Source organism: Aquarana catesbeiana, linkage group LG04, assembly GCF_042186555.1.
Source record: "Aquarana catesbeiana isolate 2022-GZ linkage group LG04, ASM4218655v1, whole genome shotgun sequence".
Classification (NCBI taxonomy): domain Eukaryota; kingdom Metazoa; phylum Chordata; class Amphibia; order Anura; family Ranidae; genus Aquarana; species Aquarana catesbeiana.
In genome coordinates, this window is record NC_133327.1 from 644458631 (window position 1) to 644482192 (window position 23562).

Sequence of the window (23562 nt, forward strand, 5' to 3'; positions counted from 1 at the left end):
AATCCAATCGTGTGTACAGGGCATAAGATTAAAACTAAATCGAAATTTGATGCCAAAATTAACACTGCTATTCACAGGCAGCTGTAAAACGGACTTGTTTTCTTTTACGCCCGCCTATATCCGGGTCCGATCTGGTTCACAAAGAAAAACAAAATGGGATCTGTCCTCTTAGATCAATTAGTCCATCAATAGTTTCAAGAAATTATTAGATAAGCACCTGAACGACCGCAACATACAGGGATATACAATGTAATATTGACATATAATCACACACATAGGTTGGACTTGATGGACTTGTGTCTTTTTTCAACCTCACCTACTATGTAACTATGTAACGCGACTCGTGTATGCGCAGTGGGAACCTGACTGTGATGGTTGCAAGCTGTCACTGCCGGGTGCCCATAGTGAAGATGCCGGGGAGCGAAGACACCAGGTGAGACTGACTGGGGTGAGCACACCGCTGGATCGTGGGACAGGTGAGTGGCAGCTACAGTCAGCATCTACAATTTCTGTAGCTGCTGACTTCTATTTTTTCCATAGGTGACTGGAACTCCTCTTTAAATGAACCCCCACAGCACTGAAAGATCACTGCGGAGGTATCCAGGAGCAGAAGACTTCAGATTTTTAACAGAATGCTGCTGCCGCCAGCGCATTGGACACTCTTCATTCATGCTGATTTTTATTTTTTATTAAATCACTAATCTTCAGCTTTAAAACACCAACTTGTCTTTTTACTGAATTTTACTCCTTTGCAACCTAATCCACTGACTGTCTGATCTCAGCTCTCTCTGTTCTCGGTGAGCTGTGCTGTCAGTTATAATGATATATTCGGAGGGCATGACACAGATACACAATCAAATACATTCGAATAACAGAAAATTTGATGTTACAAGATACATATTAGCATATGGTCGAAGCAATATCAAAATAACAGCTTGTTTTGCATAAAAACTTGAGCGCACATTGGGGTTGATTTACTAAAACTGGAGAGTGCAAAATCTGGTGCAGTTGTGCATGGTAGCCAATCAGCTTCTAACTTCAGATTGTTCAATTAGGCTTTGGACTAAGAAAAAAAAAAAAAAACTGGAAGCGGATTGGTTTCTATGCAGAGCTGCACCAGATTTTGCACTTTCCAGTTTTAGTAAATCAACCCCACAGTTTGTAAAGATTTCAGGCCCTATTTACATCTCAGCTATGCTCCCACAGCATAAAATAAAAGTTAAAACCGTTGATTGGTTGTATTAAAGTTGAGGCTGATTAGGACTCATTCATATCACATTGTGGTAAAATATTAAAAAAACTGCAAACAGACAGGATCTTTATTGCAAAAAATGTGCAATGTCTCTACTGCAATAAAATAAACCTCCCTGGCTGCTCACAGTCTTCTTTAGAATGTACATTGTGTCTGTGTGCTGGGATGACTGCATGTGCAGCACTGTCCTCATCCCGTGTCTGTCAAACTGGCTGAAGTCCCGACATCCAGAAGAAGCCGGGGAGAAGATACAGGCAACAAAGTTGAGTATTGTAGAGTTTAGTTCCACTTTAAGCTGCGTTGATCAGCAAAGATCAACACTGGCTCAACGCCAGGGCACATAGAGAACAATTGTGTCCTGTTCCCAGCAGCTGCAATGTGTTGCATAAAAATTCAGACATGCTGAATTTTTAACACACCTCACCTAATGTTACCAAATGCAGCTCCGCTCCACTGCAGTGCATAGATGGGTTTGAGATGTAAAAAAATATATATATATATATATATATATATATATATATATATATATATATATATATATATATATATATATATATATATATATATATTACCTTTCATTGTTACAAAGCAATGCCCCTGACCACCCCAGACATCAGCCTGTATATTAGTTAGCAACATTACTTCATTTACTTGCACAGAGAGAGCAACTAATATGTAAACAGATAACCTGGTTGTCAGGTCACCTGAGTCCAGGTGACAGATGCACCCCGTTGGGGTCAGGAGTGCAACGCTAAGGTAGTGAACCCTACGGCTGACTGCTACGGATGGAGCTCTGGGTGGTTCAGGAAAACAGGTACTCTGGAGCACCAACACGGATCACACTGAGAGTTAGAGAATAAGATTTCCCTGGGCGCGGAATCTAAGAGCCAGCAGGTGGGACCCCTGATGGTGGGGATGGACTTCGCTGCAGTCTGGCTCCAGGGTCGCGGCCCCCCAGGGTCTCCTAGCTCACGGTAGGCAACTGGAGTATAGAGAGGAAGCAGCAGCTTGGGACAACAAGGATAGTCAGCCAAAAGGTCAGGGCAACAAGCAGATAAGGATAGTCAAGAACACGCCAAGATCAGTAACCGGAATCAGACGTAGAGAACATGGCAAGACACACATACAGGAAGCCAAACACACAATATTGATCAGCAAGGCTGGCTTGCAGTGCACAGGTTAACATAGTGTTCCCTGTCAGAGGCTGGGGTGGAGCCATGCTTGAGGAGAGATTACTTAAGCAGCCAGGTGAAGGGCGGCTGGTCTGTTAAGCTGAACACATGGAGAGGTAAGCAGACAGACATGAACATTACTGCAGATCCATGACACTGGTATCCTCGCATGTTACATTTGTCTGTCCATACTCTGATAGTGATAATGTTGGGGAGTGGGGACATGCAAGTCCTAATTATTTTTTCTACTTACACATGTGCTTGTCTGATGATATGCTCTTATACAAAGGCCTCCGATAATCGCATAACCCAAGCACTAGTTTCTAGATACTGCATGACAAAGGGGTTGATTTACTAAAACTTTACAGTGTAAAATCTGGTGCAGCTGTGCATTATAGTCAATCAGCTTCTAACTTCAACTTGTTCCATAAATCTTTGACAAAAAAAAAAATGGAAGCCGATTGGTTTTTAAGCAGATCTGCACCAGATTGTGCACTCTCCAATTTTAGTAAATCAACCCAACAGTCATTACAGAAGAATATGAACAGAGACAGTTATTAGGAACTGTTCAAAGATACTTAATCTTGTCCTGTTGCAATGGTTGGTGCATACACATGACATAATTTGATCACACCTAAGACTGCTTCAGAATCTTTGGAAGTATTAATGCAATGGGGTAGATTCACTAAAACTGGAAGGTACAAACTCTGGTGCAGCTCTGCATAGAAACCAATCACCTTCCAGGTTTTTTGTCAAGGCATAATTGAACAATCTGAAGTTAGAAGCTGATTGGCTACCATGCACAGCTGCACCAGATTTTGCACTCTCCAGTTTTAGTAAATCAACCCCAATGTGCGCTCAAGTTTTTATGCAAAACAAGCTGTTATTTTGATATTGCTTCGACCATACCCTAATATGTATCTTGTAGCATCAAATTTTCAGTTGCAGTTGAAATTTACAGTTGCTCCAGAGCTTGGTAAATGAGTTAAAGCTTCAATTTGCAAAGAGTACCCAATCACGTGCAAGGAAAATTTAAAAACATGCATTTTTCCTTCCACATGATTGGATGATGGAAGTCAGCAGGGCTTCTGCTTATTTACTAAGCTCTGGAGCAACTGCTCTTGCAGAGTGCAATTGCACTTTGCAAAGTGCACAGTCTACTTTCCTTTAGTAAATCAATCCCACTGCTGTCAAGGAAGAAACCAATGGCCCCCACCATCATGGCTTGGAAGGCATTGAGAAATAAGGCTTTACCGATGCATGAAGCCACATATTTTAACCGCTTGCCGACCAGCCGCTGCAGTTATACTGTGGCAGGTTGGCACAGCTGTGCAAATCGCCGTAGGTATACATTGCTCTCGTGTCTTCGGAGCCGATGCGCATGCCCGGCGGGCGCGGTGTCCGATGGGCACTCGCCATCGCCCATGACAGAGCAGGAGCGTGGATCTGTGTGTGTAAACACACAGATCCACGTCCTGTCAGGCGAGTAGAGACAGATCGTGCTTTCCTAGTATACAGGAACACCGATCGGTCTCCTCCCCTAGTTAGTCCCATCCCCCCACAGTTAGAACACACTGAGGGAACACAGTTAACCCCTTGATTGCCCCCTAGTGTTAACCCCTTCCCTGCCAGTGGCATTTATACAGTAATCAGTGGCTATTTTTAGCTCTGATTGCTGTATAAATGTTAATGGTCCCAAACAAGTGTCAAAGGTGTCCGATGTGTCCGCCCCAATGTCGCAGTCCTGATAAAAATTGCAGATCGCCGCCATTACTAGTAAAAAAAAAAAAATAATAATAAAAATGTCATAAATCTATCTCCTATTTTGTAGATGCTATAACTTTTGTGCAAACCAATCAATATACACTTATTGCGATTTTTTTAACCAAAAATATGTAGAAGAATACATATCGGCCTAAACTGATGAAGACATTTTTTTTTTTTGTGTATATTTTTTATAGCAAAAAGTACAAAATATTGTGTTTTTTTTTTCAAAATTGTCGCTCTTGTTTTGTTTATAGCGCAAAAAATAAAATCCGCAGAGGTGATCAAATACCACCAAAAGAAAGCTCTATTTGTGGAGAAAAAAGGACATAAACTTTGTTTGGGTACAACATCGCACAACCACGCAATTATCAGTTAAAGAGACACAGTGCCGTATCGCAAAGAATGGCCTAGTCAGGAAGGGGGCAAATCCTTCCGGGGCTGAAGTGGTTAATAGAGGGGTACCTGATAAGTTTAAAAAGGTATGTGGTGGTTGGATAGAAAATAGCTCCACAGCATTGGATTAATGCACTACTGGTTGAGGCTTCCATTTGTGGTGAGCAGTGGGGTCTGTGTAGGCCTTGATGGACGCCAAATACAATCTCTCTTAGTATGGCAGGGGGAATATTGTATTGTTTAAAGTTAATATATACTGTTTGTACCCTTTCCTTTTTTTACTATAATTTTTTTTCTGGGAAGACTGCTGCTTTTATTGGTCTGGGAGCTACATTGCTCACTGGTGCTGCTGAATTGCAGTGCTGAATGTTTAACACATTTCTAAGTTTGTAACTTTTATTTGAAAAAAAATTATTTGGGGCGTGGCTTCGGCATGGCGGCGTGAGGACGCTTGTACTGTGAGCTCCCGGCCGGCGGCACCCGTGCAGCATACCAACGACACGATACCACACATTACCAGCACCCACAAGCACTACAGACGGATTGGAGACCGAACCGCCGCTAACAGCACACTACCAGCGGCATGGATCGCTATTTAAAACAGCTCAAACTGTCCGCCTCTACCCCGGCGGTATCCAAGATGGCGCCGACCAGTCATGTGACGGGGGATACCCGGGGAGAGACGACCACCTGTGGAGGCTCGCAGCGGCAGGGAGAAGATTTCACGATGCCGCCATACTCCCCCATCAGTGACCTATCTCCCTGCCTGCCAAGATCGCTGGCAGTATCACCTGGGGTGGAAGAGGAGCTGCCCAGCTCCATACAGACCTCTCCATACACCTCTCCCTGCCACGCTACTTCTGGCTTCAACACAGCAAACATCTTACAGCTACAGGACACAGTGAGTACACCAGCTACATCATCCCAGCAGTTAGAGCCTGTATTCATTGCTGATCCTACCCACAAATTATGGACACTGTTACAGCAGCTCCCCACCAGAGATGATTTTGAATCACTAGCCTCTAGAATGGAGATGGCCATGAGGGGAGAGATACAGTCTGTTAAACAGGAAGTTGCAGTGCTAGATACACGCATTACAGCAGTGGAGCAGGAACAGGGAGCAATGTCCCAGAATATACAGGCTGTGCAGTCTTCACACTCTGAAATTAATGACCAATTTCTCCAGTTACAACTACTCCTAGACGATTTAGAGAATCGCAGTCGCAGACAGAATATACGCCTAAGGGGAATTCCGGAGTCCATTACACAATCTGAGCTCCGCGAGTCGGTGACCGCCATCTTTAACCGTTACTTAGATCGCCCGCGAGATACAGCTATTACCATAGACCGCGTTCACAGAACTCTCGGCCCTAATCCGAACTTACCGGACAGACCCAGGGATGTCCTCTGCTGCCTGCACTCCTTTAGCCTCAAGGAAGAAATCCTGAGACAGGCATGGCAGGTGGGTGTTCTGGAATTTGATGGCGCGGCCATCCACCTGCTCCCAGATATTTCCAGGAGAACTCTGATGATGAGGAGAGCACTCAAACCACTTCTAGACGGCATCGGTGAGAAGGGTCTCACATACAAATGGGGCCACCCGTTCCACCTTATTGTCCGTAAGGGTACGGACGTCTTTGCCCTGCGTCACCCCTCAGAGCTTCCACTCCTGTTCACTTTCGCTGGGATGAACCCAGTCACTGTCCCCAACTGGCTCCTGGTAAATGTGCAGTCGAACCCACAACGTCGGCCCACAGACGGAAGACAACAAAGGGTCCGGGCCTACCGTCGATCACAGAGAGGCCCCTTACAGGCACCCCAAGATCCAGCCTCTTGAATCCGAAGAAATAAGTAATCGGCAGTCCCCTCTTGTCAGGGGTGTGTTCACCCCTCGCTGTATCCAAGCAAAAATTTTTTTTTTTCCATCCTTGGGGGTTAGAGGGGCTCCCCTACCCCCCCCCCCCCCTTTTTTTTTTTTTTTTTTTTTTTTTTTTTTGGTTGTTTTTGTTTTTGTTTTTTTCCTCATTGCCTTGGGGTTTTTTCCTATTACCGAAGGAGGGCCCAACCGCCTCACAGTCGGTTTTATAGGAGCTCACCAGTCCCCCTTATTGCCTTGAACCGTTCTGAGACATACCTGACTTTCCCAAATGAACACTCCATGGGATTTCTTGCACAAACAGTGTACACTGCGTTGTCCCAGAGTCACGGAGAGGGGGTCTCCTGGGAAGGGGGTGGAGAAAAAGGAAAAGAACCCCCCCCCCCCCACCTTTTTTTTTTTTTTTTTTTTTTTTTTTTTTATTCCCCAACCTGGAATACAGCAGATGGACCCATCGTACGAAGAGAGAGGAAGCTAGAGGACTTGTCCAATGCTACGGGTGATGGGGAAAGTATTGGATTCAACAGTTAGTTTACATGAGCTAATCCCCTACTGTTTTATACTGTTAGATTGCTTTTTGTCTGTTTCTTCCTATGGGCGTGTGGGGGTAGGTGTCGGATCCGTGTTCCCACATCGCCTCCACGCACCCGAGCTGTTAGGTCAGAGACAGGAATAACCACAGTTTTTATGGGGTGCATTTACCATATACCTTTTTGACGCCTCACTGGTCTCCTCGGCGGCTCCAGTGCCCATTAGCATTGGACCACTCACAAAGGGCCCTATAACGGGAGACACTGTCTGAATTGCCGTAGAGAGCGGGTCGGGCTTCTTTCCAGGCGAGCCTAGGAAGGTAGGGATGGCCCCCTGGTGAGACACAAAAGTGGTAAACCCGGTGCCAAACGCAGGGGAGACTAGGAAGTGTCTCTAGAGCTGGAGTACTGTTAATCTTCTTGCTCTTTCCGTGCGCTACATGGCACACTGGGCCTGATTTAAGGGCGTTAGATAACCTTTAATTGTTAACTTTTCAGTATTAATTTTGCTGATTATATATGCTTATATGTTCGGTTCTCCAATGTTAGATCTACAATGATAGTTTTACCTTTCATGTTGGTAGTGTTATTTCATTAATATGTGAACATTGCTGCGGGGGGTTCCAATGGCTGGGACTCTGCGCTTGACCGTGCCCTACCTCCTCCCACAGTAGGAATACTCTGCCCTGGTGGCAGTAGCTCTCCTGTACGGAGTTACACCTCTTGATAGACCCCATACCTTTTTTTTTTTTTTTTTTTTCCGTATCTTTCCTCTTCTTCTCTATACTTTAGTTTCTCTCACTTCCCTCAACTCCCCCCCCCCCCCCTTTTTTTTTTTTTTTTTTGTCAACTTCCACCTTCCCCCCTCTTCTCCTCTTTCCTTTTCTATACTCTCTCACCACCTAGGGAGCAGACACTCTATCATTATGGCTCTCAAATTCCTTTCTTGGAACGTTAACGGATTGAACGCTCCTGAGAAGCGGACCAGTTGTCTGTCTGAACTCTGGAGACATAGAGCGCACGTAGCCTTTCTCCAAGAGACTCATTTTCGGGCAGATAAGGTCCCGAGACTTACTAACAAGCACTTTCCGGTGGGCTACCATAGTACTTCTACTTCCTCTAAATCCAAGGGGACAAGTATTTTACTATCCAAATCTCTACACTGGCAGTTCCTGGATGAAATCCAGGATCAAGAGGGCAGGTTCTTGCTATTGAAGGGCAAAATCGACTCTCACACAGTTACTCTGGCAAATTTCTACTTACCTAACACAAATCAAGCCCAGGTCTTGCAAACTTTCCTGACAAAGTTGGAGTCTTTCCGTGAGGGAACGCTTGTCTTGGGGGGAGACTTTAACTTCACCTTAGATCCATCTAAGGACTCATCTGCCCAATCAACATCTCTAACTCAAGGTGCAAGACGAGCTCTGAAAGACTTGCTGCATGACCATCAATTGGTTGATATATGGAGAATTTTCCATCCTCAAGAACGAGATTTCTCCTTCTATTCTCCAACCCACAAATCCTATTCCAGGATTGATTTTTTCCTAATACAACACTCCACAATTTCCTTAGCCTCCAAAGCGGAGATAGGCCAGATAACATTATCTGACCATGCTCCGGTTTTCCTGGACCTCACTCTCCCATGCTCACACTCAAAGACACCATCTTGGCGTCTGAATGAATCACTTCTCAAAGACCCTGAAACAGTGGCGGAGATCAGCAGAGAACTTCGTTCCTATTTTGAAAACAACAATGGCTCCGTGTCTAACCCTCTCTCAGTGTGGTCAGCACATAAATGCTACATTAGGGGGATCTTCATAAAAATTGGCCATGCGGCCAAGCAACGCCACGCCAAAACTCTGACAGACCTTTTGACAAAACTTAACGTTTTGGAGAAACAACATAAAGCTCGCCCTGACCACACATCGGAAGTAGAGTTACTCCGGACTAGAGAGGCAATCAGGGAGCATTCCCTTTACAAGGCCAAACATATCCTGCTCAAAGCTCGCCGCTCCTTTTATGAGTATGGCGATAAATGTGGCCGCTTGTTGGCCAATGCATTAAGAGCTAAACGCACACAATCATACATCCCAGCTCTCTTGACCCCATCAGGCTCCAAGATTCATGATTCCACGGACCTAGCAGCCGCCTTTCGAGATTTCTATTCAAAGCTTTATAATTTAGATGCAGTACAGGCCATTGGATCTTCGGCCCCCTCCCTCTCAAACATTCGGGAATACCTTCAAGAAGCCAAACTCCCTTCTCTTACGGAAGCCGAACGGGAACTACTATCCCAACCTCTACACATAGATGAGCTTGCTAATGCCTTGAAGGATACACAGCCGGGGAAAGCCCCCGGTCCTGATGGCTTTACGCTCCTGTACTACAGAGCATTTCAGACACAGCTGGCCCCCCATTTCATCACAGCCTTCAATGCCATACTCGATGGACATACTGTTCCCCCCGACATGCTGCAAGCTTCTATTTCGGTTCTTCCTAAGTCCGGGAAGGACCCACTGCTGTGCTCCAGCTACAGGCCCATTTCCCTGCTAAACTGCGACATCAAACTCCTCACGAAAATCATAGCCTCGAGGCTCAACAGTCTAATGCAACGTTTGGTTGCGCTTGACCAGGTAGGCTTCATTCAGACGCGAGAAGCAAGGGATAACACCATCCGGACATTAAACGTCATAGAGAAGGCAAGGCGATCCAACACCCCTCTTTTACTCCTATCCACCGATGCCGAAAAGGCTTTCGATAGGGTGGACTGGGTATTTCTCCGGGAAACACTTTGTTCTTTTGGAATGCCGAAGTCTATCCTAGACTGGATCTCTGCCCTCTATTCCAAACCCACAGCCACGGTAAGGGTGAACGGGGTGAACTCAGACATCTTTGCGATTTCCAATGGCACCAGGCAGGGGTGCCCCCTTTCCCCTCTACTATTTGTCCTTTCCCTAGAGCCATTTCTTCGCCATGTAAAAGACAATCCAAATATCAGTGGTGTCCATTCTGACCACTATCAACACAAAGTAGCAGCGTATGCGGACGATCTTTTATTTTACATCACCAAACCTGTGACATCCCTGCCTTCATTGTTACAAGAATTGAAACGCTATGGCAATCTCTCCAACTTCAAAGTTAACCTCCAAAAGTCAGAAGCTCTGAATATTTCAGTACCAGACCGTACGCTGGCAGGCATTCGTCCCTTCTTCCCGTTTAAATGGGCCACCCGCTCCATTCAATACTTAGGGACCAGAATACCTGCAAATCCAAAGGACATTTTTGCCCTGAATTTTCAACCCTTCCTATCAACACTCACTACAGATCTTAGGAGATGGGATCCACTCGCTTTGTCTTGGTTCGGCCGATGCAACGTACTGAAGATGAACGCAATGCCACGGCTTCTTTATTTGTTACAAGCCTTACCTGTCAAATTACCGCAAACTTTCTTTCACGAGGTCCGTTCGAGGTTTATTAAGTTCATATGGCGAGGCGGACATCCTCGAATAGGTAGGACGGTGCTGCGAAGGCCGAAGCTGAGGGGAGGCATTGGATTCCCAGACCCTGCTCTCTATTACACAGCGACGCACATGACTCGGGTGATTGACTGGTGCCGACACGGGGAATGGAAACTATGGGTCACGCTGGAACAGGAGATGGCACAGGTTCCTTTGGCTGGCCTGCCTTGGGCGGGTGGGCGGTTGGATCTCCACCTGACCGCTCACCCGTTGATTGGCCCCTCTCTCACCGAGATGGAACGATTTTTTCGTCTTTCCTCCCTGCCTAATTTTCCCTCTCCCATGACTCCAATCTTGGGTCATCCTAGATTTCCCCCGGGCCTGTCAGACCCGGTCTTTACCAGACAAGCCCCGAAAAAACTTTTACGCGCATCTCATCTCCTAGGACCCACGGGCTGGATCCCCACAGGGGCATTAATAGCAGGACAGGCACCTATCTCATTGGATAGTTGGAGAGCAGGGCAGCTCTCCCACTTCCTCAGCTGTCTACCCAAATACACGCTTTTTTCTAGACAACTCCATTCCTTCGAAGAAATATGCCTGAGTGATGGCCCAACCCGAGGTTCCCTCTCTAGGTCTTACAGAACACTGATGGACATACAAGCTACCACAGACCCTCCCTTCTTAACCAAGTGGGAAAAAGACCTAAAAATAACATTCACCACCCCACAGAAGGAACGCATACTCTTCTTCGCTCATAAATCGTCACTTTGCAGCAAATATCAGGAAATCTCCTATAAATTGATCACACGCTGGTATCGCACTCCGGCCGTTTTGGCCAAAATATTTCCCAATCAATCTGACCGTTGCTGGCGTTGCGAACAACAAGCTGGTACTATTCTCCACATTTTTTGGGATTGCCCAAAACTACAAACTTTCTGGCAACCTGTCCTCCGACTCATCCACAAATTCACAGACATTTCCTTAACCAATGACCCCGCTGCTGTGCTCCTCAACCTCACCCCCATGTCAAGTAAGCGATACCACAAATCTCTCCTTAAACACCTACTCAACGCTGCTAGAGCTTGCATCCCAAGTCTCTGGAAGCAACAATCTGCCCCCACGGTGGCCCATTGGCTCGCGAGGGTTAATGACATTGAGCGAATGGAAGACCTGACTGCAACGGTCCGGGATAAATCCGAGGAACATAAGACCAGGTGGTTTTATTGGACCCAGTTCCGCTTCTCAGAGGAATACCTCCGTACGATATAGTTGGGCCAAGGCGTATGCCAGAGGCTCTTGTTCCAAACCATGGCCCTCAGATGGCCTGGAGAGCTTGGGGCGGTCCTTGCTCTCTAGGTGGACTTCTACCTCTACCCTCTTCACTTTAACATCACATCACCTCCTTCCCCCCCTCTTTTCCTTTACTCAGTTTCTTTCCCCCCAGTCTCTTTTCTCTTTTCTCCTTTATTAATTTTTTTTCTCCTTTAAATCAAAAATTGGTATGTTTCGACCCCAGCTGGTCACACCACAGTACCCTTCCCCTAGGTGAGGATGCCCAAATCCTTCATGGATCTAGGGCTAATCCCCAGAGGGTTATTAGTGATTAACTGCCCTATCGAAGAGAAGCCCTAGTCTTATACTTCCTGGGTATCTAGGTATCTTTTTATGTATAGAGCTATCCTTGTTATAATATATGGAGTTTACTTATATTTTGTTCAGATACCACTATCTTGTGCTCATATGTAAGCTATTTTGTTTGAACAACATTTTCTGTGAAGTTATCATTTCATTGTATGTCGCATACCACTAAATAAAAAATTAAAAAAAAAAAAAAAAAGAAAAAAAATTATTTTTTTTGAACATTTTTTATTAAAAGATACAATACAACAAACACGCGGGCATTTTGATATACTATATGGTAGTGCAGCTTTTTTACCACACTGAGTTTTTTGGGGGGTTTTTTCGCATTTGTGAAGTTCTCTAGCACAGTGGTCATTAACCCTGTCCTCAGGGCCCACTAACAGGCCAGGTTTTATGTATTACCTTGGGGGAGATGCAGACTAGAATACTGCAATCACTGAGCAGCAAATGATATCACCTGTGATGTATTTCATGTATTTCAGTTATCTTGCAAACCTGGCCTGTTGGTGGGCCCTGAGGACAGGGTTGATGACCACTGCTCTAGGCACACCAGTTTATGCACAACATTTCTATTGCTAGCAGAACAGAAAGCCTAAGGCCCCTTTCATGCGGGGCGGAATCCATCCAAGCGGATCCGCCTGCTCAGCAAGGATTCTCTCCATTAATCCTTGCTAAGCATGCGGATAACAGGTCCTGTCCGCTCCGCTATGCAGGGCGGTCACGGACACAGCTAGATTGTGTCCGATTGTCATCCGATCTGCCAGATGGATGGGGAACATATCCCCATCCGTCTGTTTTTAGCCAACCGGATCGGATCAGATGCCAGTGGGTGACAGTGGACACATGTCCGTTGGCATCCGCCGCCCCATAGAGAACAATAGGTGATCCGATCGGGTTCGACATAGGGATCCGATCAGTTTGCTGGTGTGAAAGGGGTCTAAGATGGCAAAAAAAAAACCCACAGGAGTTCATATCCTTCCCAACTAGAAAAAAAAGTTATGACTTTGAAGTTATGAAAAGTTATGACTTGACATACACTTTAGAAAATGTGACTGGGCACAGTACACAAACGTATGAGTGTAATTGCAGCTGGTTATGGTTTTTACAAAGTACAAGAAATGAAGACAGGTATAGGTGGGGGTTAACATCCAGTTTTCTTTAAAGGATAAATTCACCTTTAAAAAAAAATGCACATCTTTTGCAGGTAATAAAAAATGTATTTATTATTTTTTGTAATGGACCTGTAAAGCATTGCACCCATAATGAGCAGATTGTGTAATCCCATGGTCCTGCAGGCTGTCTGTTTATCTGTCTGCCCGTACCCCTAATACGGCCAGGCACTTACACTGTGACAGGGAGACTTCATGAACTTACACAGTGCTGTGGTTGTTAATTGAGAACTACAAGTCAACAGCACCAAAGATTGTCGGCCCTGTCGGACCTTGTGGTTTTCTGATTCACAGAACACTGTGAATGGATGACACGGCCAGGCGGGCAGAGCCCTGCGTGGCCACGTTTTTTACAGAATGTGACAACTGGCAGGAGGGAAAAGATCCCTCGCTGTCAGACCAGGGTTTCAGGGGGAGCGGGGGGCCGGTGCATCTGTAACATGTTACACCCTGAATATGGGTATAACATGTAACATGTTACAAACGGAGAACTTATCTTAGCTTTTTAAACAGAGGGGAAGTGATTCACTTCAAATGAAAACACTTGTTTACAGGCATATAGCACAAAAAAAAAAAAAAAAAAAAAACGCTCAATCATTGCCAGAGCACCTAAAATATTTCCAAATTTTATTTAGAACTTCCACCATAACAGAAATAATACCTTATATCTAGAGATGTAAACATTCTGGAAATTTTGAAGCTCAGAAAAAAAAAACGTTTTTTTCCGTTTTTGGGGGGGGGGACGGAAAATTTTCGGAAAAATTGAAAAAAATGCACTTTTTTGTCTTTCTAAGATTGAAAGTGAGTCTGTTACTTTAGGAACATAAAATATGACTATGGACAATTTGACTTGCCATAAAATTATCCCAGCTAGCATATTAAAAATATAGTGTAGCCAAACAATTATCACAAACAGAATTTACTTTTTTATAATATTTATTTGTAAGAAAGGGAGCAACAATCTCCTGAACTGCTTACTAGTTTATGTGGAACAGCCAAAAAGCCTCCACAAAACAATTTTCAAAACCAAAAAGTAACATTTTTTCATATTTCCTCTCCACAGTATTAAATAAAAATAAAAACCCCATTCTCATAAAAAGAATTGAAGATGGGGGAAGTGTTAAGAGTGAGAGAGTGGGACTAAGTTTCAATGGACGTTTAATCAGAATCATTTTCTGAGCTGAAATTGTCAGTATCCGTCTCTGCTTCTGCAGCTACTCTTTTTTGTCCGTCATCGCAATTAGGAACTTCTAAAAACTTAAAAGTGAACACCCTGTCTTAAAATATTTTTGGAAAAAAAAAAAAAAGCCTTCAGGAAAAGAAAAACGGAAAAAAAGAAGTTTTTTTTCAAAATTTTTCAGTTTCTTTTCCGGGCCTTCACATCTCTAGTTACATCATGTTACAAACTACTTGCGCCGTTTGTGCCGTGATGGTCACTTCCTCAGGGGCAACACCTCTTTATAGGAGTCAAGAGGGACAAGCTTTAGCAATTACGTAGTGCTTAAAATTACAACTGTTTATCACACTTTATTCCCCATGTAATACAACATATTGTATGTCAATGTTATTAAAAAAAAATGTTTTGGCAAAGTTCAGAGTCATCTAATCCTGAAAAAGTACAGAAAATAATAGGTGACCATTCAGCACCACTGTCCTGAAGGTACTTTTCATCCATAACCACTGGGAAAGTACAGAACTGTACAGAAGAGGTTTCCATTCAGTTCCACTTGTGGAATACTGCAACGGAATTGAGCATTATGGAGGAGCTGTCCTTTCAGCACCGCAGAGGGAGGCAAAAAAAAAAAATGATGTAGGAGCTGTCCATTCAGCACCACTCTACTACAAGTAAGAAACATTATAAAGGAGCTGTCCATTCAGCAGTTCTCTACTACAAGTAAAGTAGTTTTAAAGGCAGAAGCCATTGGCTCCTGCTGCTGTCAATCACAGCCAGCGACGAGCGAGCAGGGGGCTCAATAAACCCAGACAGCTAGGATCAAGAGCAAGCCCACATGAGTGCCCCCATTGAAAGTGGCTTGCTATGGGGGGCAAGCAGCCGGTGGGAGAGACCAGGATCGCCGGCGGGGCGACCCGAAAAAGAGAAGAATCTGGGCTGCTCTGTACAAAACCACTGTACAAAACAGGCAAGTATAAGGTTTGTTATTTTAAATTAAAAAAAAATTAAATTTAGAATCACTTAAAGCGGAGTTCCGCCTTCCCTTCAAAAAATTAAAAGTCAGCAGCTACACATACTGTAGCTGCTGACTTTTAACATTAGGACACTTACCTGTCCTGGAATCCAGCAATGTCGACACCGCAGCAGATGTTTCCATCGGCTGCCGCTACCAGTGCCAGTAAGGGAACCCAGCTGTGAAGCCCTTTGGCCGGGTCCCTACTGCACCTGCGCGAAGCGAGGCTGCGCTCTCCTACTGGCTGGACAGTAGGGGAAGGAGGAGGGAGCCAGACTTCTGACGTATGTCGCCACGGCGAGGTCCGAAGGAAGTGGGGACAGGTTACCTGTCAAAAACAGGTACCCGCTGCCCCCTCCAACCTGAAAGGTGCTAAATGTGGCACTGGATGGGGGGAGGAGACAGATAAGTGGAAGTTCCACTTTTGGGTGGAACTCCACTTGAAAGTGGATGTAAACCCCATTCATGAAATCTGACCTAAGCACATACATCTGTAGTGTTTACTTCTCTCTCTCCAAAGCCCTAAGTGGCATTTCTCTCTCATGCTTTGTTCCTCTGTTATCAGCAGAGTCACTTCTGACAAGTTTTCCGACACATGAGATAATAGTAGCTTAAAATTTGTGTCAAGGAGGGAGCTTAGAGGGAGATTAGCAGAGAGCTTGTCTATTCAGAATACAGCTCTGCAGGTATCTTCGTTCCTCTGCCTATGTGGAGGGGGTGTGTGTGTCCCTTTCCTCCAATTAGCTCTCACACAGTGTAAGTGCAGTCTCTCCATCCACTGTTGAAAGGGGAAGAAAGATTTCTAACATGATCTGCACTTTCCAAAGAGTGTAGAAAGGGGAAGACAGCAGATATACATGTAAAACGCATGTAGGGAGATTTGTTTCATCTCTGTGTATCATCTGAGGCTGTTCACTTCACTGGGTATATGTGAGGGTTTACAACCACTTTACAGAAAATTAAGGGGGAGCTTTCCATTCAGCACCATTCTACTACCAGTAAAGAAGAGTGTTAATTTTGACGTCAAATGTGGATTTCGTTTTAGTCATAGCCTTTTGACTAACATGCCATTTTAGTTTTAGTCAAATTTTAGTCATCTGAATTGTTTTAGTTATATTTTATTCGACTAAAATCTCCAGTATCATAAACAAATATATTGCTTCTTAAAAAACAAAAGTGCAACCTTCAGGCTAGGTTCACACTATAGAATGCAGAGGCTCACAGCAGGAGTCCGGTGCGACTCCATTCACCATTTCAGGTCTGATTTCAGCCCAAATTTTTGGCTGTATTCAGACCTGAAATGGACCAAAAGAAGCACAGGACTCCTGTGCAATTCACACCGGAGCTACTCCAGAGATGTGTGAAACGGCTCCATAGAGAGGCGGTCACCATCTCCTGACATGCAAATTGTATGCAGGGAAACCCACATCCAATTCGCAATAGTGTGAACCCAGCCTGAAATATAAAACAAACAAAACAAACATCAACCCTATTGGCTGTAATGGCATTGAACATATTACCTGAATATAAAAACGGTTAACAATTCTCTGTTAATGATGAAAACAAACAAGATTGTAAACAAACAAGAACATTGCTTTTTTGGCCACTGTTAATTTTAACGTCAAATTTCGATTTCTCGTTTCACTAAAAAAAAATTAGAATTTTTACATTTGACATTTCAGTTTTAGTCATATTTTATTCATCTGGATTAAAACTTAAATTTTATTTTCGTTTAGTTTTCATTTAGTCCCCCCCCCACCCTCTCTATTTGTCTTGTTCATCATTGAAAGTGAAAAATCCCAAATTTTGGGTGGTCCCCAGAAAAGTAATAGAGGGGAAATCTTCCAATGGGGATACTAGTTCTGGTGACCTGGGGGAGGGCGGGACCAAAGAAATTCCCTTAATTTGTAGGGATTCCCTCTCCCCTCCTGTTTTTGTTCCTGCTATGGGACAGGAAGTGAAATCTCTGCAATAGGACACAGATGGCGAAAAAATAAGTATGACAGGATTTATAACCCTCTTTTACTCTATCCACAATGAAAACAAAAGTTTTGCCTGTAGTTTTACTTTAAAGTGGTTGTAAACCCTAAAAAACAAAAACAAAAACCTGCAAAACCTAGGCATAATGAGCTAGTATGCATAGCATACTAGCTCATTTAGAATTACTTACCTGAGATCGAAGCCCCTGCAGCGGTCCTCGTTCACGGCTCCGGCGGCCGACATCGCTCCCGGAGTTACTACCGAGTATTGCGAGCTCCGGCGCTGTGATTGGTCAGAGCTGCGATGATGTCACTCCCGCGCATCCATGCGGGAGCCGCCAGTAACGGCACTGGCTAACTGAACCAACGGCACGTACGTGCCATTGCTTCAGTTTGCTTCAAGTGCGCATGTGCCGATGACGTCGGCACATGCAAATACAGGGGATATCTCTTAAACCGTGCAGGTTCAGGAGATATCCAGGGTAGCTACAGGTAAGCCTTATTATAGGCTTACCTGTAGCAAAAAGTGGTCTGTAAGGGTTTACAACCACTTTAACACTGGCAAAGAAGATTATGGAGGAGCTGTCCATTCAGCACTATTACTATACAAGTAATAAGGAGGAGCTCTCCATTCAGCACCACTCTGCTACAAGTAAAGAACATTATGGAGGAGCTGTCCTTTCAGCACTATTCCATTACAAGTAACGGCCCTGTCACACGGTCTTTACGATCTGGTCTGCCTGTCCGTTTTTCAGCTGTATAGGCAGGCTGAAGCTCCATGCAGCGCTATGACCAGGCTGATGTAACGGACTTATGTCTGTTTACACCGAACCTACCTCCGAGTCAGTCCAGGTCCAGAAAAAAAAAAAAGCAGAAAAGGACTGTATCCTTTTCCATTTTTTGGACCTAAATGTGAGGAACTTTGATGTAAACTGATATAAATACATTTACATCGGGCCGCCCATACAGCTAACACAGGTTCACTCCTGTCTGCTCTGTAAATATGGACACAAACTGAAAGGGCACAGATGTAAAAAAAATAATAAATAAACTGACATCCATCCTGTTCAACTGCATCTTAGCAAGGGATCTCCTACTGAACGGAGCCGAGAGGCTCCATATGAAAGGGCCCTAAAAAATATTATGGAGGAGACGTCCTTTCAGCACCAATCCACTACAAGTAAAGGACATTATGGAGGAGCTGTCCTTTCAGCACTACTGATGTGATTTGATGAGTACAAACAGAAAGATGTACGTGAATTATACCCCTTTTAAAAAAAAAAGAGAGAAATGAAAATTGTATCCTGATAGAAATACTTCTATAATGTATCTCAATGTCAATAGACACACAAGAAACAAGTAAACACAATGATTATATAAAGCGTCTTTTAGAATACATAATTATAAATGATGTGTTATGTGCACCAAGATATATGCTGCTTTTTATCATACATTCCATGTGAGTTATATTCCCACATTTATATATTTCTACAAATGTGTTATGTAATACTAAAAATAAAAAAATATTATATATCAGGTACAATAAATTATTGAACATGTCACCATTTTTCTAGGTAAATATACTTATTTATAAGGGTGCTATTGACATTAAATTTTCACCAAATGTCGGTAACAACCCATGCAATCCATACAAAGAAACCAAAACAAATACGTTCAGAAAGTTATGTGTAATAAAGTGGAATGACACAGGGAAAGAGTATTAAACACATGAAGAAAGGGCGGTGCAAAAAGGCATGGAAAGCCAAGACCCCAGCTGAAATCTATCAGTAATTAAAAAGCAATCCTGCCCCTTGTCAGTGCAAATTAATATTAGCCGCTTCAGTCTCAGCTGATGGCCTATAAAAAGGTGTCCCATTACTAAGGTGTCACGCAAGAAATCTCATGATGGGTAAAAGCAAAGAGCTCTTTCAAGATCTTAGTAACCTCATTGTTGCAAAACATACTGATGGCATTGGTTACAGAAGGATTTATAAATTTCTGAATGTTCCAGTGAGCACTGTTGGGGCCATAATCCAGGAGTGGAAAGGACATAATTTCACCATAAATGGGCCGCGACCAGGTTCTCCTCCCAGAATTTCTGACAGAGGAGTGAAAAGAATTATCAGAAGGGTTGTCCAAGAGACAAGGACCACTTGCGGAGAGCTTCAGAAACACCTGGAATTAGCAGGTACAATGGTTTCAAAGAAACCAATAAGTAATGTACTCAATTGCCATGGCCTGTATGCACGCTCACCACGTAAAACTCATTGCTGAAGAAAAAGCATGTTTACTGCACAACATTTAGACAAGCTTGTAAAATACTTAGAGAATATAGTCTGGTCAAATGAGACCAAAGCTGAATTCTTTGGATGCCATAATAATACACACAATGTTTGGAGGTAAAATGGCACTGCCCATCACCCCAAATACACCCCCCATACCAACAGTAAATCATGGTGTGGGGATGTTTATCAGCATACGGTACTGACAAACTTCATGTCATTGAAGGAAGGATGAATGGAAAAATGTACCAAGAAATTCTTGATAAAAATCTGCTGCCATCAAAAAAAAAAAAAAAAAAAAAATCTGCTGCCATCTACCAGGATGATGAAGATAAAACAATGGTGGACATTTCAGCAAAACAATCATCCCAAACACAAAGCCAAGGAAATTCTCCAATGGTTTCCAGGAAATAAAATAAAGCTGCTAGAATGGCCCGGCCAATCACCTGACTGAATCCAATAGAAAATCTATAGAAAGAACTAAAGATCAGAGAAGAGGCCCAAAGGAACCTTCAAGATTTGAAGACTTTGTGTGGAAGAACGGAGCAAAATCACACCTGAGCAACGCATGCGACTCGTTTCTCCATACAGGAGGCAGCTTGAATCTGTCATTATCAACAAAGGATTTTATACCAAGTATTGAGTAAATATCAGTTCGTGTGTTCAATAGTTTTTCCTGCGTCATTCCATTTTATTACACAGAACTTCATTTCTGAATGTATTTGTTTTGGTGTCTCTGTATGGATGGATTGTTACCGACATGTGGGGGAAATTTCATGTCAGTAGCACCTTTAGAATCCTATTTACCTAGAAAAATTGTGATGTGTTCAATACTTATTTTACCCGCTGTGTGTGTGTATATATATATATATATATACACATAACATACATACAGTATATAGAGAAGAGGGACAGCAGTGGATGAAGGAAGGGCAGAAGAAAGGATTTGTCCCCAAAACAAGGACTGTCCTTCAGATACAGGGACACCGGGGTGCGGGGACATACATTCTTAGTAGAGGGAGAGAAGAAAATACAAAGAGATTATATACAAAAACTCAGGACTGTCCCCACCAAACAGGGACTAGGACTATCACACACCTACAGGAGTAAGAATGAGAACTGGGCAGAGGCATCCCTCCAAAACAGGGACTGTCCTCACCGAGCGGGGAATGTCCTCACCGAGCGGGGAATGTCCTCACCGAGCGGGGAATGTCCTCACCGAGCGGGGAATGTCCTCACCGAGCGGGGAATGTCCTCACCGAGCGGGGACTGTCCTCACCGAGCGGGGAATGTCCTCACCGAGCGGGGACTGTCCTCACCGAGCGGGGAATGTCCTCACCGAGCGGGGAATGTCCTCACCGAGCGGGGAATGTCCTCACCGAGCTGGGACTGTCCTCACCGAGCGGGGAATGTCCTCACCGAGCGGGGAATGTCCTCACCGAGCGGGGAATGTCCTCACCGAGCGGGGAATGTCCTCACCGAGCGGGGACTGTCCTCACCGAGCTGGGACTGTCCTCACCGAGCGGGGAATGTCCTCACCGAGCGGGGAATGTCCTCACCGAGCGGGGAATGTCCTCACCGAGCGGGGAATGTCCTCACCGAGCGGGGAATGTCCTCACCGAGCGGGGAATGTCCTCACCGAGCGGGGAATGTCCTCACCGAGCGGGGACTGTCCTCACCGAGCGGGGACTGTCCTCACCGAGCTGGGACTGTCCTCACTGAGCGGGGAATGTCCTCACCGAGCGGGGAATGTCCTCACCGAGCGGGGAATGTCCTCACCGAGCGGGGAATGTCCTCACTGAGTGGGGAATGTCCTCACCGAGCGGGGAATGTCCTTACCGAGCGGGGAATGTCCTCACCGAGCGGGGACTGTCCTACTGTCAGGAACTGGAAAATATAAACATCAAATGAAAAAAGAAGGACAGAGGGACTTGTGCAAAAATGTAGGACTGTCCTTACCGGCCTGGGACTGTGATATACATACAGAAGAAGGTGGACAGAAGTGGATATAAACACAAGGACTGTCTCTGTAGATCAGGGACTGTCGATAAATAACAAGGACTGTCTGTATATATCAGGGACTGTTCTTACCAGAACTGGGATATAAACAGTTATAAGGACAGAATAAAGGGACAGAGGGGTTTGTGTCGGGGACTGTCCCTATAGATCAGGGACTATGGTACACACACAGTAGTGGGGGAGGGACTGTCCCTCTCTGTCAGGGACCGGTGCTGTGCTCCCTCAGCATGCAGCCAGTGTTGTCCTGTGTCTGGGTGTAGCGCACACATGGGCAGTAGACACGTACACACAAGGACAGGTGAAGACCTGTCCGGGACTGTCTGTCCCCGGCCCCCCCTCCTCCCCGGTCCCTCAGCACAGCCGGTTATTGGCCTACTTACCATCTATCGCCATGATTCTTCCAGCACGGAGCGTACCAAGCCGGCAGGTTACGGAGGGGGGAGGCGGAGAAAGTGAATGACAAGGAACGAACCATAGGCGGCGGGGCGGGTTGCGCTTTCACTAGAAGGGAGGATGGAGGGGGGGGGGGCGGTCTCGGTGGCCTCGTCCAGTGCCGCACGCGCGGCCAGGTCTAAAGGCGGGAAAAGTGAGCCGAGGAGGAATGGCTGAGGTGACAGTGTGTGTCAGGACTGGGATGATTCCTGTCAGGGACACATGCTGCCTGTCACTGCCTGTTAATCATCCTCCAGCAGATCTTTGCCGCAGCCCAAACACATCAAATGGTCATAAATAAACAACAAAGCAGTAAAGTAGGAGCTGAACAGGGTGAGGGTTCACCAACCATCAATACATCGTAAGAGTGTCCGCGCAGGGAATTGATTTTTCCACAATTGTTTATGGACGCCGTATTTTATATCAGAAGGTTCTCCAAAAAAGCTGTAGCAATAAGTGATGTGGCCCCCAGTGCAATACGATTTAAGAGCCCCACTTCAGTATTCTCCATCTCAAAGGCTATTCCCCCTGAGTGATGAACTCATTTCACAGTAATTGTATAAATTCCTGCTGTTGGATCTGGGGCCCTTTGGCACATCAGGCCCCTTCACACAGACAGAGCAATCAATTCCACCAGTGTGAAAGGGGCCTTATTATATGGCTTTCGGGGACAGTGCCATCTTAATAGCATCATGGGCCCCTGGGCAAAGAAATGCACTGGGACTCCTACCAGTCTACATCAGGTGTCCCCTATCACAGTGCCCTCTTACATCAGGTGTCCCCTATCACAATATCCCCTTACATCAGGTGTCCCCTATCACAGTGTCCCCTTACATCAGGTGTCCCCCTAACATCAGGTGTCCTCTATCACAGCGCCCCCTTACATCACATGTCTCCCATTTACAGTGCCCCCTTACATCAGGTGTCCCCTATCACAGTGCCTTCTTACATCAGGTGTCCCCTATCACATTGACCCCTTACATCAGGTGTCCCCTATCACAGTGCCTTCTTACATCAGGTGTCCCCTATCACATTGACCCCTTACATCAGGTGTCCACTTATATCAGGTGTCCCCCTATCACAGTGCCCCCTTACATCAGGTGTCCCCCTATCACAGTGCCCCCTTACATCAGGTGTCCTCTATAACAGTGCCCCCTTACATCAGGTGTCCCCTATCACAGTGCCCCCTTACATCAGGTGTCCCCTATCACAGTGCCCCCTTACATCAGGTGTCCCCATCGCAGGGCCCCTTTACATTAGGTATCCCCTATCACAGTGCCCCCTTACATTAGGTATCCCCATCGCAGGGCCCCTTTACATTAGGTATCCCCTATCACAGTGCCCCCTTACATTAGGTATCCCCTGTCATAGTGCCCCCTTACATCAGGTGTCCCCTAACACAG

General features: G+C 45.0%; 1 protein-coding gene across 1 annotated transcript in view; it reads right to left on the minus strand.

Moving 5' to 3' along the window:
- Positions 1-22173, minus strand: part of SYT14 (synaptotagmin 14) — a 400327-nt gene extending 378154 nt beyond the window's left edge. The window contains exon 1 of the mRNA XM_073628430.1: positions 22108-22173. Within this exon, the coding sequence (XP_073484531.1) occupies positions 22108-22120 (13 nt within the window). The 5' untranslated portion in view covers positions 22121-22173. The remainder of the gene's footprint in view (positions 1-22107) is intronic.
- Between the last annotated feature and the right edge of the window lie 1389 nt (positions 22174-23562).